Below are 22,284 nucleotides of genomic sequence, written 5' to 3'. Positions count from 1 at the left end.
AATTTAAATGAGCTAGCCTGGTAATTAAAAGAGGAAAACAAGGGGGAAAAAACTCCAAACAGCTCTCTAACTTAAACAAGCCTGTCTACATAGTTTAAAGGAAGGAAGCCCTTTAACTAAAATGGGCTTAAGAAATAAATTTGAAGCTGGGAGTATGTAAGAAAAAAGGCCTCGAGAAGAAAACGATGGCCAACAGCAAAACAACAGAAGCGAACACACAAATTTTGATCTATAAATACAAGCTAGAATATAACAGTACAAAAATTTTCCAAAATATATAAATAAAAAAAATCCACTTAGCCAGAGCCAGTAGGAAGCACCCAATCTTGTTTAGAGGCAAATGAGACCTGGGGAGCTCTTGTAGTGCATCATGGGATAGGGTTTTAGCCACGCGCTAATGGAAGACCTCGAGCTTTGTATAAGGCCGAGCAAGAACAGAGGATCGGTTCCGAACTCAACCTGCTAAGAATGAAGGTGAGATAAGACAACATCACATCAATGTTTATACATGGAGACATACCCCAATACCTCTCCAAAATTTCAATAGCCTCTGCTGAGGTCAAGCAAACAATTCCCACAACTGACTCCACCAAAGTGAATCAGTGACCGAAACAAACCTCTACAGCAATCCATGTGTTACTATATTGTATTATTATCATTTCTTTCCTTTTAGAACAACTTATTATTTTAAATTAAATGTTTTTGTGTGGCCAGTCCTTTAGCATCTCTTTCCCTCTCTCTTTCTCAGTCCTAACTACTCTATGAAATATGAGATGTGAAGACTGAATGTGCCGAGGGCGGGGGCACTAGAGAGAAAGTTTTGACTGAGATTTGCTTCTAGTTCAAATTAGCTTTCAGTATTAATTTAATGATAAGGTCTTAAGATAAAGCTTCTATAATCAAAACTTATTTTTTTCTATTATCAAAAGTTTGTTTTTCCCCCTCAACACATTTCCCTTTTCTGTGTACAAGTCTGTAAATGTGACAACACAATAACCATAACAAAGTAAATTACCTTGATTCCGGTGACAAACAAAGCCTTGTCCTACTCCCTTTCATGATTTTATTTATTGCATTTGTTTACCAGGAAAGTCCACTTGGCCTAAAAGAGCCCATTTTCGGTGGAGGCCCAGGGAGAAAAGCTCCGACAAGAACACAGATGCAGAAAAAAAATTAAACGGTAATTGGTACAGAAGTAGAAACAGTGTGACACATAGTGGTTACAGTAATATATACAAAATATATACATAGTCAGGAATTTAGTTGGTTTGATTACAGTAACATATACAGAATACATACATAAAAGCAAGAATTTAGTTGGTTGCCAGATGAATTCAGAGTGGTAAAAACAGAGATAAATTAATCAGCATTATTGTACCAGTATCAAGAAGTGATGAAAGAAAAAAATAAAATAAATATGGAGAAAGTATCTTCAGTCACTAGTAGTAAAAGCATAGGAATTTAGTCATTTATTTTTATTTATTTATTTTACATTTGTTAACCAGGAAAGTCCGACTGGACACATCCATTTTCAGCAGAGACCCGGGGAGAAAAGCTCCAGTAGCATTTCATACAAGAAATTTCAACAGAATATATTACAGAGATAGAAAGTTCATTGGAAACAAAAAAGCAGGAATAGTTTGACAATTCATTTAGTAGTAGATTATAAAGTCTAGACATAAAGACATTAATTTTTATCATCTCTCTCTCTCTCTCTCTCCTAAATTGTGAGTACTCTCAATGTTTCCTAACTAGAATAGCTGGGGTCAACAAACTTTACAGAGAAAGGTAATTAGGGCCATTTAGTAGAGAATTTGAACAAGGTATTGGTGCAGATTAGTCTGGGGAGTAGCATAAACATAGCCAATTGTTTGAGAAGAGGGTTCTCGGGAGTTTCTTAAATTGAAAAGTGGAGGTAGTGGAAGTTATTTGGTTGGGTAGAGAGTTCCAGGTTTTGGCAATAGTGGAGGCAAAGAGAGATTTGCCAGCATCATTTTTGTGTCTGATAACGCTTATTAGGTTCTGGGAGCCAGATCGTAAGGCTCTAGTAGGGATGTGGAGGTTAATTAAATATTGTACAGCAGGGTTTTTTCAGGAAGGTAGAAGAGATTATGTTCTACTGTGAGTTGACTGAATAGAAGTAGTTGAGGTAGCTTGAGCCAGTTAAGTTGGTTAAGGGCAAGACAGTGGTGGGATTTGTAAGAGGTTTCAGTAGCGAACCTGGCTATTTTGTTACAAGATTCCATTTTGTGCAGATCACTTTGGCAGAGATTGGCAAGGATGGGAGATGCGTAGAGAAGGATGGATAAGAGATGAGTTCTTGCAATAGTAGCTTTGGTTTGTTTTGTTTTAAACTGCTTGCTCCTATAGAGACGTCCTAGCTTTTTATTCACTTTCTTAATGGTTTGTGCTACATGAATATCAAATTTGAGGTTATTGTCTATTTCTGCACCTAACAGTTTAGTGTGTGCAGTAGGAGTGATTTGAATGTTATCTTTGGAGTGAATGGTGAAACTGTTGTTGAGGGGGAAGCATGACCTGGGCCGAAAATAATTAGTTTAGTTTTTAGGGGGTTAAGAATGTTTAATATTGGAGAACCATGTTTCAGCTAGAGTAAAAGTGTGTTGGGTGAGGGTTTGTACTTAATTTAAGGTGGGGGCAGCACTTATAAGGGTGGTGTCATCTGCTTATTGTACTACTGATACTGTGAGTGAGGGGGAATTGATTTGGTTGGTGAATAGTGAGAAAAGTAGTGGGCCAAGGATGGATCCTTGAGGGACACCTATGGATACTGGTAGCAGGGGGGACAGCTGGTCATGCCATAGGACAGCCTGCTGCCGTCCAGATAAGTAGCTAGTAAAACATGACATAGTGGAAGGGCTGAGGTTTAGGGTAGATAGAGTTTGGAGAAGAATATTATGGTCAACCATGTCAAAGGCTTTAGATAAGTCTAAGAAAATGGAAGATACAAAGAGTCCCTTGTTTCGGTTGTGGTTAACTATATCTATGAATGACAGTGGGGCTGTGGGATGGTCTAAAGCCATGTTGAGTTTTGGAGATTAGGTTGTTTTGTAAGAGGTACTGAAGTAGTTGGGAATGGACAACTGTTTCTAATACCTTGGATAGAGGTGACAGTATTGTGATTGGGTGATAGTTGGTGAGTTCTAAAGAGTTACCTCCTTTGTGTACTGGAATAATATGTGATGTTTTCCACAAGGTGGGGACTTTGACCTCCTTGAGTGCCCTGTTTATAAGGATGGACATGGGATAAGCTATGGTGTCTGCTGCTATCTGGAGAAATTCGGCTGGAAGGGCTTGAGTTTCTTAATGAGCTTGGAGATTGCTATAGTGGATATGGGGTGTAGGGAAAAATTGCTGTTATTATTTTGAGTGATGGGGTGTGTTTGGCTAGGACCTGGTATAGGCTACTAGTGGTATTGAGGGCACTGGTAAGGGTTTGAACTTTCTCGGTAAAGAACCTGTTAAATTGTGTGGGAATATTATTGTGGTTGTTTGGTAGTACCGGGGTTGGGGTAGTGGCTTTACCTGGGTGTATTATACATTTATTGTAGCCCAGAATTTCTTTGGGTTATTGGCATATTTTTCTTGCAAGTTTTTGTAGTAGTTACTTTTGTCTAATTAGATTGGTTTTTTGGCTTTGTTGCGAAGTTATTGGTAGGTTTGCCTCACATTACTGGTTTTGTTCTTTTGATATTGACTCCAGGACTGATCTCTCTCTTTCATTATAGTCTTGGTGTCTTTAGTTAGCCATGGAGCACAGTTAGATTTCAGTCTTATAGTATGTGGGGGGGGGGGGGGGGCATGATATTTTAGGATTTGTAGGAAAGTGGAGTTAAAGTACTGTACAGCCTCATCTAGAGACAGTAGTTTTAGGGGTGTCCAGTTACAGTTTTGCAGTGAATTGATGAAGTTAGTTGTTTTAAACATCTTTTTATTACGTATGACTCTGAGGTTGGGTTGGCTTTTGTAATGGGGTCTGCTGCAAATTAGGTAGGTTGGTTGATGACCACTTACACTATAATGTAAAATCAATTCAGGAACAAGCAAGAGTCTCAGATAACAAAAGCGCTGATTCCTCACAAACCAATCAGGAACTAGTCCTGGATGGGAGAGGGAACTATGTCATCCAGATATTAAAACGAACAAAAAGAAACTGCAGTTTCACCTCCAAACAGAAACTACAAAGAAAGAGAAGGGGAAGGCAGAAAGTCAAGAAAGAAAGAAGAGTTATGTGAAATCTTACCATAACAGTAGATGTCGTTCTCTTCACTGTTGCAATACTCCTCATTAAAAGGACCCCTTGCAAAGAGTAACCCTCTGTCCAGCTAGTATATCAAAGCCTTAGTTTTTTTTAGCAGGACATTTTACGTCACACTTAGGCTGCCCGCTCTTGGGGTGGGTCATAAAGGTGACGTATGGAAGTACCTACTTCAAAACTTTAAAGCCCCAGGAGGAACATGTTCATCCATACGGAAAAAAAGGGAGAGGAATGAGGGAGCGAATAATGCAACAGTGAAGGGATGGACCTCTACTGTTATGGTAAGATTTTACACAACAGTACTACATCCTACTACATCACTGTTGCAGTATTCCTTACTAAAGGGAGAGTACAAAATCTCACAAGGAAACTGGAGAGGGCTAGAAGAGCCCTCAAGAAAGCTGTAGGATAGTTCTGGCAAATCCAGCTCTCGCCCTGGAAACCACATCCAGCTTGTATGTTTATTAAAAGTAGAGACAGAAGTTTAAGTAGCAGCCTCAAGGATGCAACTGGTATCCAATCCCTTGAAAGAAGCACCAAAGGAAGCCGCAACCCTGGTAGAATGAGCCTTTACAGCAGCAGAAAGACTTTCTCCATGAAATAAGTAACAAAAGGAAATGGTTTTAGAACTCCAAGAAGAAATGGTTTGCTCAGAAACAGCCAAACCTAGAAATCTAGGATGAAAGGACACAAAACGTTGCTCAAACTTACGAATGGCCTTAGTCTTATCCAAATATTATCTGAACTGCCTATGTAAATCTAAGGTGTGAAGAACCTTTTCATTAGCAGACTGTGGAGAAGGGAAACAAGTGGACAAATTTAGTAGAATGATTAACAGACAAGTCATTAACCACCTTGGGCAAAATGAAAGATTAGTACAAAGAGAGACACTGTCCATATGAAAAACTTAAAAAGGAGAGGCATAGGTAAGGGCTTGAAGTTCAGACACCCACCCAGCTGAAGTAAGGACCAAAAGAAGAACAGTCTTCCAAGTAAAATGTTGCAAGGAAGCTGAAGCTCAGTCAATTTTTCAAGCACAAAATTAAGGTCCCACAGGAAGGAGGAAAAGGCTTCCTGGGAGGCCTAATATGAAGGATGCCTTTAAGAAATTGTTTGCCCTCAAACCTAGAAGCCAAAGGAGGAGTCAAAGGCAGAGAAAAAGAAATAGCTGAAAGATGAGCTTTAACTAAAGATTATGTCAACCCAAGATACAGCAATTTACACAAAGAAGAAAGAACCAAAGAAATTTCCACAGAAAATGGATCCTGGTTACAAACAAGACACCAGACAGAAAATATCTTCCATTTGAAAAAGTAAGATTTCCTGATAGTGGGTTTCCAGGCCTCCTACAGAACCCAAAGTATGTCCTCAGAAAAAATGTGCCTAAAAAGGATCAAAACCCTGTCTAACAGTGTCAGCTGAAGAGTGGACAAGTTAAGATGGATGAGAGACCTCTTGTCTAGTGGGAGAAGATCCACTCTGTGCAGTAACTTGTGGTGATTGCCCTTATCTAGGTGCAGAAGGAGAGGGAACCAATGCTATCTGGGCCAAAAGGAAGTCACCAAGATTTTGGGACAGTCTTGTTCCATCATGAACTGAATCCTCGGTATGAGAGGAAGGGGAGGGAAGGCACAGAGAAACAGCCCCTTCCAAGATAAAGAGAGGGATACAGAGAGGGCATCCACATTCCATGCCAGAGGACTTGGGACTCTGGTGCAACAGAGTGGAAGTTGTCTGTTCAGAGGGGAGACAAAAAGATCTACCCAAGGACTACCTCACTGGTGGACAATGTCCAGATACACATCTCTGTGAAGTATCCATTCATGAATCTGTATTATGGACCTGCTCATACAGTGTGAAAAAATATTCTGTTCTGAAGGAATATAAACAGCCTTAAGAGTCACCTGACACTGGACAGCCAGATCCCAAACCTGAAGAGCGAGTGTGCATAGAAGGTAAGACTGTGTCCCTCCTTGCTTGTTGATGTACCACATCACTGTGGCATTGTCTATAAAGACTTTGAGAGGCCCTGGAAGGAAGAGAGTATGAAAGACCTGAACAACAAGAAGGAGAGCTCTCATCTCCTTGATCCTGATATGGTCCACCCTCTAATGAAGGGACCAAAGGCCCTGAACTTTTGGAGAGCCGAAAGAAGTTCCCAATCCCACATCTGAGTCATTTGAAAAAAGGCCCTGAGAGGGGAATGGGGGATGAAAAAGAAGCCCTGAAACTCTCTGCGGGGGCTTCAGCCATGAGAGCATTAAACAATCCCTGTGTAAAATTCTACCATTCACGCTGAAGATCCTTAGGAGCAGGGGAAATGTAGTTTGTTTTCCAGTTCTTTTCCAAAAGGAAGTCAGTCCTAAAGATTTTATGAGGTTCGGACCCTTGCTGAAAATCAATGTAGTGGGAATCTCCTTCCTAAAAAGTATCTGCAGAAAACTCCTTAGTCCTTCAAATATAAGCAACCACTGTTCCCACTCAACATCTGTAATGGATGCCTGCAGTGATTCCAAGGATGTGCGAGAAGCCGGATCCATGCCAGTCTCCAAAACGGTCATGGCAGAGGAATCTGACAGAACAACCGGACAATCCTCCAGGCTTTCAGCAGCCTAGAGAGAGATATCTGGGGGGGGGGGGGTACAGCAGCCAAATCTGACCTAACTTCTTTGTCTTCTTTTTGGCAGACATCTGATTCTCGGGCTGGGAAAATTCTGCCATCACACCCTGTGCCAACAACTTGAGACTTCAGTCCTCTAGGTAGATAAAAAGGAGGAGAGACTACTATGAACAGCCTTACAGACAAACACTTGACAAACTGGGCACAACGTATGGTTGTGAGAAGAACCCACTGCTTTTGACGGTCCTTATGGGGAATCCTTTTCCCACACTGACATTTTCCCTTTCTAGATGACATATAACCTCGCAACTAAAAGAAAAAGGACAATATAAGAAGAAAAAACCTCAATGGGACACATCCGAAATTGGCTTGGTAACCAGCAGAAACGAAGGAGTGTTCAGACTGACAATCAAAGATGGTGTTCGGACTGGCAGCGAAGAAGTTCTGAGGTAGGTACGTCCATACGTCATCTTTAAGCTCTACTCTGAGAGCGGGAAACATACTTGTGACATACGATATTCTTCTAAAAATCCTAAGGCTTTGGTATACTGACAGGACATAGGGTTATGCATGGCAGGGTACCCCATTAGTAAGGAATGTGGTAACAGTGACAAGGAAGGACATCTGCAAAGAAAAAAAAGATCAGCGAAGAGGAGGACCAAACATGTGGGAAAAGGCAGAAACTCTCACGTAAAATTTAACTTAAGTCTTCACAAAAGAGACAAGTTCTTCAAAATAAAGTAACCACTGCCATTAACACTGATCTGTAGAAGTCTACAGCTCTTGAAAATACTTTACTAGACTAAAGTGCTTACCTTTCACTTTAGTGGCTCAATAAATTTTCATTTTAGCTCACCTGAGCTGCTTTTAATTTTATTCACTCAGTGATATAGCCACCTGAAGCTTGGTGCGCAGAGTGTTTATCAGCTATTTCACAGCTGTGTTTCACAAAAGAGAAGGGAGAGTTCCTACTTGGAAAAAGGAAAACGGAAAAGAGTAGGGCATTTGAAAGTCACATGCAAAGAAAATACATACACTGCAAGTGAATATAACAAATGAGGCACTAACAGCCTACTCTAACATGATCTTAAAGTATCTGGTAGGCAAGTATAGTTACATACTTCTAGAAGCATTTCAAACAGTCACACAGCAATGTTAAGGCTCCAGAAGAGTGAATATAGGTGTTGCTGGTGTCAACTTCACGAGAAGGAGCTGCAACTGATTCTGGAAACTCACACACAAACTTCACCCAAGCAATACAAAAAGTAATGGAGAAGATATTGAGGAAAAGGGCATTTGCTTCCAGAATAAATCAATCTACAGAATTAATATCAAAATTACTTTGTGAAAAGCAAGCATTGTCATTCCAACCTGATTCAGTTTCATGACTGCACTGCAGGGCAGCTCAGCAAAAGACATACAGGTGATGATACAGATCCTGAATTCAGTAAAGCATGTGACTCAGTCCCTGACAGCAGAATGACAGACCACCTGAAGGGACTTACAAAAGAACTACTTGTAGATGAGAGTATAACAGAAGGGACAGTGGAAGGTGGGGAGCAAATCTTCAAGGGAACCTGAAGAGACTGGCAGACTTGCAGAGAAATATCAATTAAAGTTTAATGCAAAAAAGTGCAAAATACTTTGCCTATACTCCAAAAGTCCTAGATTGGAACGTTAACTTGGATAGATGATCCTAAAAGCCACAAAAAAGCTCAGGAAAAGGGCATTAATGACGTAGTAACAGCAGAAAAGAACTACCAAGTACAAATCAAGAAAGCTGAAACCAAGGACAGTAAAAGGCAGTCTGTATCCAAAAAACAAGAGACTGTCAGGCCACAGCTTTAGTACTGTGTGCACTTCTGGTGCCCATATATACAAAAAGGATATAAAAAGGGGCAACTGGGCTACTAAACAGAATGACAGCAAAGCTGTGAGACTTTGTTATAGAAACAAAATCAATTTTTTTTATTATTTAATTTACCCTTAGTTTATCTGGTTAGCCCTACTAGGGCAGTGGCCTCTTTACAGGGGAAACTCAAAGTGGTACTCATACCGACTAGTGGACATCTGAATAAGCATCAAGGAACATCCCAGCTCTTTTCAATAAGTACCATGGGATTATTTTTACATCCAACTGAGCTACCACCAACTTATTCAGATGGGATCTTGGTTTAATGTTTCTTCTGAAAAACAGCAAATAGTGCAACAAACTCTAATACTACACTGCAGTGCCAGTAATCGATAATGAATCCAATAACTGGGATGGGAACAGAATTCACACACTTGATCTTTCAGCATCAAAAATGAGTACGTTACTTGCTGACCAATGACACAATCTAATCTCACTTGATACCCGAGAAAGGAAATGTATAATACCGGTGCACAAGACACTTTGGGAACATGCAGTGTATATAAAAAGCATACACACCCCTGTTAAAATGCCAGGTTTTTGTGATATAAAACAACGAGACCACAATAAATCATTTCAAAACTTTTCCCACCTTTAATGTGACCTATAACCTGCACAATTCAATTGAAAAACAAACAAATCTGTTAGGGGACAAAAATATAAAAAATAAAAAGCGTACAATAAGCTGGTTGCATAAGTGTGCACACCCTTAAACTAATACTTTGTTGAAGCACCTTTTGATTTAATTACAGCATTCGGTCTTCCTGGGTAGGAGTCTATCAGCATGGCACATCTGGACTTGGCAATATTTGCCCACTCTTCCTTGCAAAAGCGCTCCAAATCTGTCAGATTGCGAGGGCATCTCTTCTGCACAGCCCTCTTCAGGTCACCACACAGATTTTCTATTGGATTTAGGTCTGGGCTCTGGCTGGGCCATTCCAAAACTTTAATTTTCTTCTGATGAAGTCATTCTCTTGTTGATTTGGATGTATACTTGTGGTCATTGTTGTGCTGAAAGGTGAAATTCCTCTTCATCTTCAGCTTTCTAGCAGACGCCTGAAGATTTTGGGCCAAAAGTGACTGGTAATTGGAACTGTTCATAATTCCCTCCACCTTGACTAAAGCCCCAGTTCAGCTGAAAAAAAGCAACCTCAAAGCATGATACTGCTGCTACCATGCTTCACTGTGGGGATGGTGTTCTTTTGGGGATGCAAAGTGCTGTTTTTGTGCCAAATGTATCTTTTGGAATTGGGGCCAGAAAGTTCAACCTTGGTTTCATCAGACCATAACACATTTTCCCACATGCTTTTGGGACACAATGCATTGTTTTGCATATTTTAACTGGGTCTGGATGTTTTTCGGTGTAAGAAAAGGCTTCTGTCTTACAACCCTACCCCATAGTCTAGACATATGGAGAATATGGGAGATTGTTGTCACATGTAGCACTTGCCAGAAATTCCTGCATCTCCTTCAGTGTTGCTGTAGGTCCCTTGGCAGCCTCCTTGGCCAGTTTTCATCTTGTCTTTTCATCAATTCTGGAGGGACATCCAGTTCTTTGTAAAGTTACTGTTGTCCATATTTTCTCCACTTTTTGATGACTGTCTTCACTGTGTTCCATGGGATATCCAATGCTGTGGAAAGGTTTTTGTACCCTTCTCCTGATACCTTTCAACAATGAGATCCCTTTGATGCTTTGTAAGCTCTCTGCGAGCCATGGCTTTTGCTATAGCAGGCAACTGAGTAAATGTCATGAAAATCCTACAAGAACAACTGAACTTTATTTGGGGTTAATCAGAGTCTCTCTAACTGATGGCAGGTGTGTACCTAGGAAGACTGAATGTTGTAATTAAATCAAAAGGTGCTTCAACAAAGTATTAGTTTAAGGGTGTGCACACTTATGCAACCAGCTTATTGTACGTTTTTTATTTTTTATATTGTTTTCCCTAACAGATTTGTTTTTCAATTGAATTGTACAGGTATATGTCACATTAAAGGTGGGAAAAGTTTTGAAATGATTCACTGTGGTCTCATTTTTTTTTATATCACAAAAACCTGGCATTTTAACAGGGGTGTGTACACTTTTTATATCCGCTGTGCAGCTCCATGAGAAAGGTGGTGGAGAGGGATGCTTATTGGACAAAAGCAAAGTTCAGAGTAGTACTTCACAGAAAGAACAGTGAAAAATCATAACATGTTTCCTGAGCAGGTATTCACTGTAAGACCACATAATCCGTCAAAAAGACCAGGGATAGGTGGTGGTCAACAGAAAGGGAATTAAGTTGGATACCTGAAAAACATTAGCTCCTTAATCATCAAAGATCCTTTTGTGGAAAAACAAATCTCCTTGCATGTGCACCCTTTACATTACATTAGGTTATATTAAGCCCATTTAACCTGCTCTTTTAGTGCATTTAATATAATAGTACTGATAATACAACAAGCCTTTACAGAAGTGGGTACTAACCAGTGCAAGTAATTGATAGAGTAGCTCCAGTGGTCCTCAATATGCCAACAGAAGGAAGAAAAACACATCCCAACATAAAGCCATGGGACTTTCATGCCTGATATATCAGCGTTTATATGAGCAAGTACAGACTGCTCCAGCCCTGGAAGGTTGTTCAGGTTCCAGCCCGAATTAGCATATTCCTAGAAGGCAGGAAAATGAGATATGACAAACAGGGGTAGCATTCACTGATGACACATGAAACATATTTCAAAACAAATTTTCACACCAACCAGCATAATAATGTTCACAAAACATAACAAATTTGGAGAACATGATGTCAGGAAACCTGCTGACATCTTACAATGTACGCCAACTACAAAAATGCCTCAAAAATGGTTGTTCACTGGAATTCAACTTTTTATTGCTTAACATTTTCAGTTGGAAACAAAATTCTGTCCATTTATCCAGCAGCATGACAACAGGATGCAGGGATGAAAATAAAGCATCATCAGCTTCACATCAGTACGCAGTAAAAAACAAAAGTACAGTCGTGTACACTTACCATAAATATAGATGTTAGAGTTTATTCACTGTTGCAGTCATCACATTTGGGTTATCTGCTTGCAGTAGCCCTCAGTCGGCCTGATTATCAAAGTCTTGGGTCCTGCGTCGGTTGCTATCTCATCTTCCCTGACGTCAGGTAGTCAGGGATATAAAGCATGTAGCTGATGATATTACATCAGTTTTTCTTGCCCCAGATGTCAGGTGCCCCCCTAATGGGATATATATATATATATATATATATATATATATATATATATATATATATATATATATACACACACACACACACACACACACACACACACACACACACACACACACACACACACACACACATAAAGGAAAGTAGAGGTATAATCAAAAGAAGTTAGGGGGCTGGAGGGAGGGTAACCAGGACTGCAACAGTGAATACACTTGAACATCTACATTTATGGTAAGTGTACACAACTGTACTATGTTCTTCGTGTTTCACTATTGCAGTCATCACATTTGGGTAGATTCCCAAAGCTAAGGATGGGAGGAGGAAATTAGATAGCATTAGGACCAGCTATAAGTCCCTGCAAGACTGCAGTGGCAAAGCCAGCTCTGGATTGAGAGAAAATTGGCAAATGGTAATGCTTGGTTAAAGTATGTACAGAACTCCAGGTAGCAGCTTCTAGGATGTCCCTGGTAGGGACACCTCTGAGAAAGGCTGTAGAGGTAGATGCAGCCCTGGTTGAATGTGGTCTAATCCCCTGTGGGATAGGTTTTCCATGGTGCTTATAGCAGAAATTAATGCAATGGCCTATCCATTTAGAAATGGTTTGCTTTGAAATAGCCTTCCCCTCTGCCCCTGCAGCAAATGCCACCAGCAGTTGTTAAGATTTCCTTTGAGGTTTAGTCCTGCCCAAGTAAAATCTAAGTCATCTGTGCACATTTAAGGAGTGCAGTATCCGTTCCCCTTTGTTCTGTGGATTAGGAAAGAAGGTTGGCAAATGAATGGACTGATTAAGAGCCACACTGGATACTAACTTGGGCATGAAGGAGGGATTGGTCCTGAGGGACACCCTGTCCGCATGAAAGATGATGAAAGGCTCCACTGCCATAAGGGTCTGTAATTCAGATACCCTTCTTGCTGAAATGATTGCTAAAAGGAAGGCTGTTTTCCAAGAAAGGAATTTTAACTCTGCACTTGCAGCTGGCTCAAAAGGAGGAAAAGTGAGTTTTTCCAATACAAAGTTAAGGTCACAGGATGGAGTTGGGGCTCTCCTGGGTGGTCTTAAGTTTTTGGCCTCTCTGAGGAACTGCTTGAGCAGTGGATGAGAGAAGAGGGGTGGTTCTGTGTTGTAATGAGCTGAAATGGCTGAGGCATGAATTTTGATGGAGGAAAAAGAAAGGAACTTGTGAAGCATCTCAGTTAAGTATTGAGGAATCTGAGGTAAATTGGGCGCTGCTGTGCCCATCCCTTGAGTTTGGTTCCAGGCACATAATCTTTTCCATTTTTCAGCATAAGATATTCTAGTACCAGGCCTCCTTGCTTCCAAAATGACATCCAACACTTGTTTACTGAGGGATGGTAACAGAGAGATTAGGTAATTAGCCAGGCTGCCAGGTTCAGGGTTTGAAGGTGAGGGTGCAGAATCTGGCTCTCCTGCTGTGACAGCAGTGTAGCGGTCTGAGGCAGGTGCCATGGAGCCAGCAGTGACACACTGAGCAAGAGGGTTACCAGTGTTGGCGTAGCCAGTCTGGTGCAATCAGTATCATCCTTGGTTTGTCCTGTTTGATCTTTAGTAGTACTTTGGAGAGGAGAGGCAGAAAAGGAAAGGCATAAACTGATTTTTCCAGCTGAAGGACAGAGCATCCACTTTCCAAGCTTGTTTGTGGGGAGTCTTTGTGCAGAATTTGTCCAATTGGTAGTTCTGGGGGAAGGCAAACAGGTCTATATCTGGGAGCCCCCATTTGTTTATCAACATGTTGAAAGTCTTTGGTTCCAGTTTCCACTTGTGTGGGTCCATGAGATTTCTGCTTAGTTCGTCTGCCAGTGTATTTAGTTTTCCTGGCAGGAATTGAGCCTGTAGATGCACTTGGTATAGCTCAAGGCTGTGTTCCACAGAGCCATGACTAGTCTGCAGAGGGGGTATGAATGGGTACCCCCACTGCTTGTTTATGTACCACATAACAGTGGTGTTGTCCGTCTTTACAATTAATTGTCCTGGAAGAATGTGGTCCTTGAAGGCTGTCAGACCATTCTGTACAGCTAACATTTCTTTTTGATTGATATGCAGGTGCATTTGACTTAGGTTCCATTTGCCCTGAATGCACTTCCCTGCCAGGTGAGCCCCCCATGCATAGTCTGATGAGTCTGTTAGGGTCTGGGCAGCAGGGGGTAGAGTGAATGGTAGTCCCTTGTTTTGGTGGCAGGCCTCTACCCACCAAAGGAACTCTAACTGAAGGCAAGGTATGATATGAATCATTGCTTCCAGATCCTGAGAATGTTGACATCATAGGCTTTTTAGATACCATTGTAGTTTCCTCATATGCAGTCTTACATATGGAATTAGTAGAATGCAGGAGGCCATGAACCCAAAGGCTTGCAATATCTGCCTTGCAGATAGCAGGGTTTTTGTGGCCATTAGTTTGAAGTAAGTTGTCAAATGAATTTGTTTCTCTGGCATGAGGAAGGCCATCTGGGAAGATGTGTTCAAGCTTGCTCCCAGGAATATAATTTGTTGATGGGGTACAAGATGTGATTTCTTTTTGTTTATGGTGTATCCCAGACAAGTTAGTACCTTTTGTATAAATGCCAGGTGATTCAAAAGTATGTCCTGGCTTTCTGCCTGAATTAGACAATCGTCCAGGTATGGGTATATTTGAATATTTCTTTGCCTGCAAAATGGAGTGACTGGAGCTAGGCACTTTGTGAATACCCTGGGCGCAGTAGATAATCCAAAGGGCAGTGCAGAGAACTGATAGTGCATGTAGCCTGCTTTGAAGTGTACGTATCTTCTGCAAGATTCCCTGATTGGGATATGCAAGTAGGCTTCCTTTAAATCTAGTGTTGCCAACCAGGCATCCTTGCCTAGCATAGGAAGCAACTGGTAAAGAGTTAGCGTCTTGAATTTTGGAATCACCAAAAAGGTGTTTAGGATAGAAAGGTCCAGGATAGGATGCCATGAATTGTCTTTTCTGGGTACCAGGAAAAGTCTCGAGTAAAAACCTTGTCCCTTTTCCTCTTCTGGTACAGTCTGAATAGCCTTTATGCTTAAGAGAGAGAGTACTTGCCTTTGAGCCTCTGCCCACTGATTTGGGGGTAGATCTGGCCAACCGTTCGGGGTTGGTAACGTGTGGAAGTGAAATCTGTATCTTTGGGAAACTATATTTAAAACCCATTTGTCCTGGGTAATGAGTTCCCAGTTTTTTGCCTGCAGCACAATCTTTCTCCCTAAAGGAGTATTCAGTTGAGAAGTGCTTGGAAGTTTTAAAGTTAAGTCATTGAGACAGCTTACCATAGGGGGAAGTCTTACTACTCCCTGATTTGGAAGTGGGAGCCCCACCCACTGCTTAGTCCTGTGCGTACCCTGAGACTGAAGCCTGGGTGTTCTGCTGGTTCTGGGTTTGGACTGAGAAGGCCTGGAAGAGACAGGAAAGGACCAATTTTTAGAGGGCCAATGCCTACTGAATCTTGGAGGCTGTACTTGTAGGAAATCTTTAACAGTTTGCATAGATTTAGCTTTTTCCTCCATCTTTTTAAGAACTTCTTCTACTTTGTTGCCAAACAGGCGGTCCTGATTTAAGGGAGCATCCAGCAATTTAGCTATAACATGATCTGGCAAAGACTGCTCCTTAAGCCAAGCATGCCTTCTAAGTACAGACCCAGTGACAGCAGCCCTGCAAGATGCCTCTAGTGAATCAAAACCACATTGCAAAGTATGTTTTCCAACCTGTTCAGTAGAATGTATTAAGTCCTGTAAATTCTTATATTCAGCACAGTCAGGAATCAACATAATTTTCTCTTTAAGCAATCCAGTAATATGCTGCTGATACTTTAACATATGAAACTGGCAGTTTAAGGCCCTATGACCAAGGTTGCAGAAGTGTATACCTTCTTACCCCATCTATCCAGCGCCCTGGAATCTCCATCAGAGGGGGTAGGAATTTTGGCAGTAGTAGCCTTAATGCCCTTGGGTCCCTGTGAAATGGTCTCAGGATCTGCAGTAGGATTTTTAAAAAGGAACTTGTGAGAGCCAGGAACCCTGTAATATCTATCAGGTTTTCTGGGAGCAGGAGGTAAAGAGTCAGGGGCCAAGCTAGATTCCAAAAAGGTATCATCAACAATATCTAATACAGGAGGGATAGCTGAAGGTCTGTGTTGGGGCAGGAGTAAGAAATCCCTAAGCCTCTTTTTGGAATCAGAGTAATCCTGGCTTTCTCAGCGTAAATGCTCCCTAAGAGTATGCAAGATTTCAAAAAAGAGAAATCCTCTGGAAGGGAAGCAGAGGGAATGGAATACTCTGCATCAGAATCCTCATAGGTAGACAAGGGTAAATCCTGGTCATCAGAGGAAATAAGAAGTTATGTACTCACCATAACGTTCCATCTGAGTAGGTATCTTCATCTGTCTGCAACCTGTGGGATACGGATCCGATCTCGGATCCGAGCCGGCAACTTCTATCATAGCATAGATCCGAGCTCCTAGCTCCTCCCCCTTACCCATAATCCCCTGCCTGCCCTAACTGACCTCAGATCAAGTTTGCCCCATAGCACAGCAGATAAAAGGTGTCCCAATGGGAACATATGCTAATAACACAAGAACGATCATATCGGTCAGGGGGAAGGAGGGGGGGGATGGTTGCAGACAAATGAAGATACCTACTCAGATGGAACGTTATGGTGAGTACATAACTTCTTAATCTGAAGTAGGAACTTCATTTGTCAGCAACCTGTGGGACAGAGTCCCCAGCTACCTAAGTCTTGGGTGGCCTTCATGGAAGGATATTCCGGAGCACCGCAGAGCCAAAGGGCGCTCTACCTCGGGAAACAACATCTATTTTATAATGGCTGATAAAGGTGTGAGATGAAGCCCAAGTGGCTGCGGAACAAATGTCATCCAGTGGAACCCTAGCTTGAAAGGCCGCAGAAGTGGCAACGGCCCTAGTAGAATGTGCATGGACTCCTTGAGGTGCAGGCCTCCCCGAGCTCTGATATGCTAAAAGAATACAACTCGAGATCCATCGAGAGAGAGAAACTTTAGAAACTGACTTTCCGAAATTACTTTTGGCAAAGGAGATAAACAACTGATCGGATTGCCTATGATCAGCAGTTCTATGGATATAAAAACGTAGTTGTCTGTGTACATCCAAGGAATGTAGCTTGTACGCTCCTTTGTTATGAAAGTTGGGGAAAAACACTGGGAGATTGATGGATTGATTGATGTTCGCTTCTGAAGATATCTTGGGTAGAAAGGACGGATTGATCCTGAGGTAGACCCTATCCGGGTGAAAAAACAGATATGGTGGTTTGACACAAAGAGCTTGCAATTCCGATACTCTTTTGGCTGAAGTTATGGCCACCAAAAAGGCTGTCTTCCAAGAGAGAAATTTGAGATCAACCGTGGCCGCTGGTTCAAATGGGGGACCAGTCAAGGCCTGCAAGACTAAGGATAAATCCCATGGAGGTATCACCTCTTTAACTGGAGGCCTAAGGAGGAAGGTACCCTTGAGGAAGGTCTTACACAGTTTGGAAGTGATAAGAGGGCCAGACTCTTGCCCCACATGGTAGTATGAGATTGCTGCCAGTTGTACCTTGACTGTGGAAGAACTAGCCCCCTGGTGAAAGAGAGAGGTTAGAAAATCTAGAATTGACGATATTGGGGCTGTAAAAGGGTCTAAACGACGGTGTTCTGCCCAAATGGTGAAGCGTTTCCACTTACTCCGATAAAACTTCCAGGTGGAAGGCTTGTGAGCTGCTACAAGAATGGCTTTGACTGGTGATGAGATCCCGGGAGTCCTTATGAGGAGTGGAACTGGAGCAACCAAGCCATCAGCTTGAGGTTGACCAGGTTCGAAGTCGGAAGACCGAGAGGATGAGAGATGAGATCCAGAATGGGATCCAGAATCCATGGTGGATACATTAGGTGAGACCATAGGTAAGGGAACCACGTCTAACGAGGCCTGAATGGGGCAATGAGGATCATTTTGCTCCCCAGCTGCCTGGCTTTCTGTAATAATTTCAACATCAGGGGAAGGGGAGGGTAAGCATAAAGCAGACCGGGAGGCCAAGCATGAACTAGAGAGTCTCTCGGGGACTCCCCCTGAGGGGGGATCAGAGCGAAGTAATCGTTGCATTTCGTGTTTGAAGGAGAGGCAAAAAGATCGCAACAAGGTCGCCCCCATCAGGCAAATACTTGCTCTGTGACTCGGTGGTTGAGAGACCACTCGTAAGGAGTCAGGATAGTACGACTGAGCCTGTCCGCTAGAATGTTGGACCATCCCGGAATGTGCTTTGCTATGAGAAAGCGGTTGGTGGAAATCGACCATTCCCACACTCTCATGGCCTAGCGGCAAAGGGGGTAAGACCTGGTTCCCCCCTGTTTGTTGATGTACCAGACTACTGACATGTTGTCTGTCTGTACCGCAATTGTCCCTACCGGATGAGAGTTGTATAGTGCCTGCAACGTCAAAAGCACCGCCCTCATCTCTAGGACGTTGATATGCAAAGAGGTCTCTACGTCATTCCATGTGCCTTGGACTGTCCTGCCTGAAAAATGCCCCCCACCCCCACCCCAGGCGAGAAGCATCCGTGGTCACTGTGTCGACTGGCGGAGGTAGTGAGAAGGGACGTCCCGTGTGGAGGTTGGGAGACTGGAGCCACCACAGGAGCGATTTTCTGCAAACCTTGCTTAAGGAAATGGGGTGAGACAGGGGGTTGCGAGACAGGGACCATTGTACCTGGCGGGTCCACTGCACACTGCAGAACCTCATGTTCAACCGGGCCAATGGCAGCAGAGGGATTGCAGCCGCCATAGATCCTAGGGCCCTCAGGATCAATTCCGCCGAAGGAGTTTGCAGTTGAAGAATGGCTTGCACGTGCAACATCAGGTTCTGAAGCAGATCTGGAGTCAAGAACGCAAGCATCTGTCTGGAATCCAGTCTCGCCCCTATAAAATCCAGCATCTGTGTAGGGATGAGAGAGGATTTGGTCATGTTGATGGTTAATCCTAATAGTGGAGCCAGACCGAGAAAATAGTCCCTGCATGAACAAAGTAGATGCCTTGTTGGGGCTGTGAGGAGCCAGTCGTCCAGGTATGGAAAGACCTGAATTCCCTGGACTCTCAGGTGGGCCGCTATTACCACTAGAACCTTGGTGAACACCCTGGGGGCTGAGGTGAGACCGAAGGGGAGGACCCTGAATTGAAAGTGACTGGCTCCCAGCCGGAAGCGGAGGAACCTCCTGGAACGCCTGTCCACTAGAATGTGATAGTACGCATCCTTGAGGTCTATAGAGCACATCCAGTCGTCCTCCCGCAATAAGGGGAGGACGGATTGCAACGTGACCATTCGGAACTTTTCTTTGGGTACCGCCAGGTTTAGGAGAGAGAGGTCGAGGATGGACCTCAAGTCCCCCGTCTTTTTTGGCACCAGAAAGAACCTGGAGTAAAACCCTGATCCGACTTGATCTGGGGGGACGGGCTGGATGGCTCTTTTTTGTAGAAGCTGCTGAATTTCTGCAGCAGCCGCCTTCCTTTGACTGGGTGGGATGTCGGGAAGGCTTCTGATTCTGGGGTTTACTATGAAGGGAATTTGGTAACCTCCGGATATAATACGAAGCACCCAGCGATCCGTTGTTATGGACTCCCATTTTGCCAGGTGCCTCAAAACCCCCCCCCCCGACTGCCTCCAGAGTGGAGCAGTCGGGAAACCCCTCAGGGGTTCTGCGAGGGCCTCTCAGAGAACGGTTCTCTGGACCCAAAATTCCTAGGACCCCCTCTGCCTCTGGGGCGGCGTTCTCCCTGTCCTCCTCTGCCACGAGATGACTGGTTGTCCTGAGCAGACTGGGATTGATGCGATTTTCGGAACCACATCTTCTTCTGACCCTTTTGGTTCTTGGAAAAGGACCTCTGTGGCGCAGAGAAGCGGACTCCGATGGCAGACAAGGTCTTCCCGTCTTTCTCGCTCTGGACAAGAGTATTGCGAACGGTTTTGCCGAACAGTGCAGAACCATCAAAAGGGGCATTCGCGAATGATGCCTTAAAGGGTTCAGAGAAGTCACAGTGATGGAGCCAGGCCTGTCTCCTCATGACAAGCCCGACTCCGCCTGCTCTAGCGGCTCCCTCCGTAGCATGAGACAACAGCCGCATAGAGGTGTTAGAGATAGAGCGGAGGGTGGCCATTCGGGGAAGAGTACAGATCCTTGTCTCCCTCCAACATGGATCCTGGGGGGAAGCAGCGTATTCCTTAATTAGATCCCGCTGCATCCGAATAACGTGTGCCATGTAGTTCAAGGCCCTCATAGAGAAGGTCGCTGAACTAAAGGCCCGCTTCCCAAGACGGTCCATCGTGCGAGACTCCTTGCTTGGAGGATGAACCATGGGGCTCTCCTGAGCCAACTCTTTCTTGGTGGCTCCAGCCACCAACATGGCATCCACAGAGGGAACTCTGCTCCAATGTGATCTCTCTGCAGGGGGGCTCAAAATTTTGTCTGGACACTTGGGGATCGGCTCTACGGTGTCCGGTTCCTTCCAAGCCCTAGAGGATATGAGATCCACCAGGGGGTCGGGTGTAGGGGACACTCAAGAGGTAGATGGTCCTGCCTCAAACGCCTCAAGGAATACGGACTCGTCAGAGGAAGCCTTGGGGGCAGACCACCCACCCCTGATTTTGAGCATTTCCATGATGTCTCCAAAGGAGACATCCTCGGGGGGTGACCTAGGGGAGCCTTTCCCTTCATCGAAGTCCGTATCTTCGGTGAGACTCTCAGGGGAGTCCATGTGCCTCCTTTTGCACTTTGCCTTGTGAGGAATCTCCTCGGGGGGGCTGTCCGAGGAGTCCTCATGGGCTGTATCCTGTTCCACTGGAACTCCTAAAGGCACTGAGGCAGGCTGCCCCGAGGGCCGGATAAGGGGAGCCAGGACCAGATGAGAAGGAATGCGGGAGGGAGCCAAAGCCAGGACCGGAGGCCTGGAAGCACTCGACAGTGCCCTCTCCACCGCAGCGAAAGCCGAGGGGGAGCCACTCTCTGAGGGATCCGAGATCCGACTCCCACTCGGATCCGAAGCGGGGATCGGACCTGGCGCCGAGAACGTTGGATCCGAAGGACCAGTGTGCTCCGACCGAGACGGAGCCGAAAGCACACCGAATCCCTTGGATCCGAAGCTCGGCCCACGGCTCCGAGAGGTCGGATCCGACAAACTCGAGGGAGCAGTGGGAGCCGACGTGCCCAGCACGGTCGGCTCCGACCTACCCCCGGATCCAACGTGGCTCGGCTCCGAGCGCTCAGAGTCCGGAATGCGGGTCGGAGAAGGAGCTACAGGAGTGAAAAAAGGGGTCGAGCTCCCCCCCAGAGGGGGGGGGGAGGCAAGAGCACTCCCATCTGCATCTGGGCCTGGATGAATCTCTTCATCATCCGGTCCATGTCCGCATCAGACATGCTAAAAGTGGACCTCGACGAGGCTACCGAGGCAGACCTGGAGTGTCGCCTTGATGACCTCGATGGGGACCGGATCACCTCCTCCTCAGGTCCCGGGGAGAAACAAGGGGATCGGATCCGAGGAGGAGGAGATCGAGAAGACTTGGACGGAGAAGCCCTCTTGGCGGGCGGGGCCGATGAGGAGTCCTCGGCCCGCCGCTTAAGGTGCTTCTCCCGCCGCTTCTCTTTCCTGGCCTCCCTATCCTCCGGAGCCGAAGTGGGAGGTTGAGTCCCGGTCGGAGGAAGGGAGGCAGGAGTGACCGCTACCGGGGGGGTAGCGGGCACAGAAGTACCGGAGGCCGAAGCAGAGTCTGGGGGGTAGAAGGCCCGCCAGAACTAGCTTCGACCTTCGATCTTTGAGTGCCCTGGGGCTGAACGCCACGCAAATCAAGCAACCCGAAGAGAGGTGTTCAACCCCAAGGCACCTAACGCACCAAGTGTGGCCATCAGCCGGTGAAAGCTTGTGACCACACTCGGTGCATTTCGAAAAAATGGTTTTAGGGGCCTCCGACATTACTGTAGTAAAGCACACTCACTAGGCCCCTAACACTCAGTCACACACACACGCTACGACCAGCGGGGGAGGGAGAAATATTTTAAATTAAATTAAAAATATAAGATATAAAATAGTGTAAGGGTAAACCTACCACACACACAATCAGTCACTCAGAAAGAAGAAATAAAAAACTTTTTCTCTCACAAAAACGCTAAGAGCTCTGAACCTAGCTGTTGCTTGAAGAGCGGCAAACTAGATCTGAGGTCAGTTAGGGCAGGCAGGGGATTATGGGTAAGGGGGTGGA

General features: G+C 44.4%; 1 protein-coding gene across 1 annotated transcript in view; it reads right to left on the bottom strand.

Annotated features, from left to right (window-relative positions):
- Window positions 1-22,284, bottom strand: part of KDM5A (lysine demethylase 5A) — a 2,605,143-nt gene that overhangs the window by 1,807,851 nt on the left and 775,008 nt on the right. The window contains exon 11 of the mRNA XM_044088480.1: window positions 11,276-11,457. Within this exon, the coding sequence (XP_043944415.1) occupies window positions 11,276-11,457 (182 nt within the window). The remainder of the gene's footprint in view (window positions 1-11,275; window positions 11,458-22,284) is intronic.

The sequence above is a fragment of the Protopterus annectens genome, chromosome 11.part0 (genome assembly GCF_019279795.1).
Source record: "Protopterus annectens isolate FY-2018-M chromosome 11.part0, PAN1.0, whole genome shotgun sequence".
Lineage (NCBI taxonomy): Eukaryota > Metazoa > Chordata > Ceratodontiformes > Protopteridae > Protopterus > Protopterus annectens.
The sequence above is the reverse complement of the archived record's forward strand: the minus strand, read 5'-3'. Positions and strand labels throughout refer to the sequence as shown.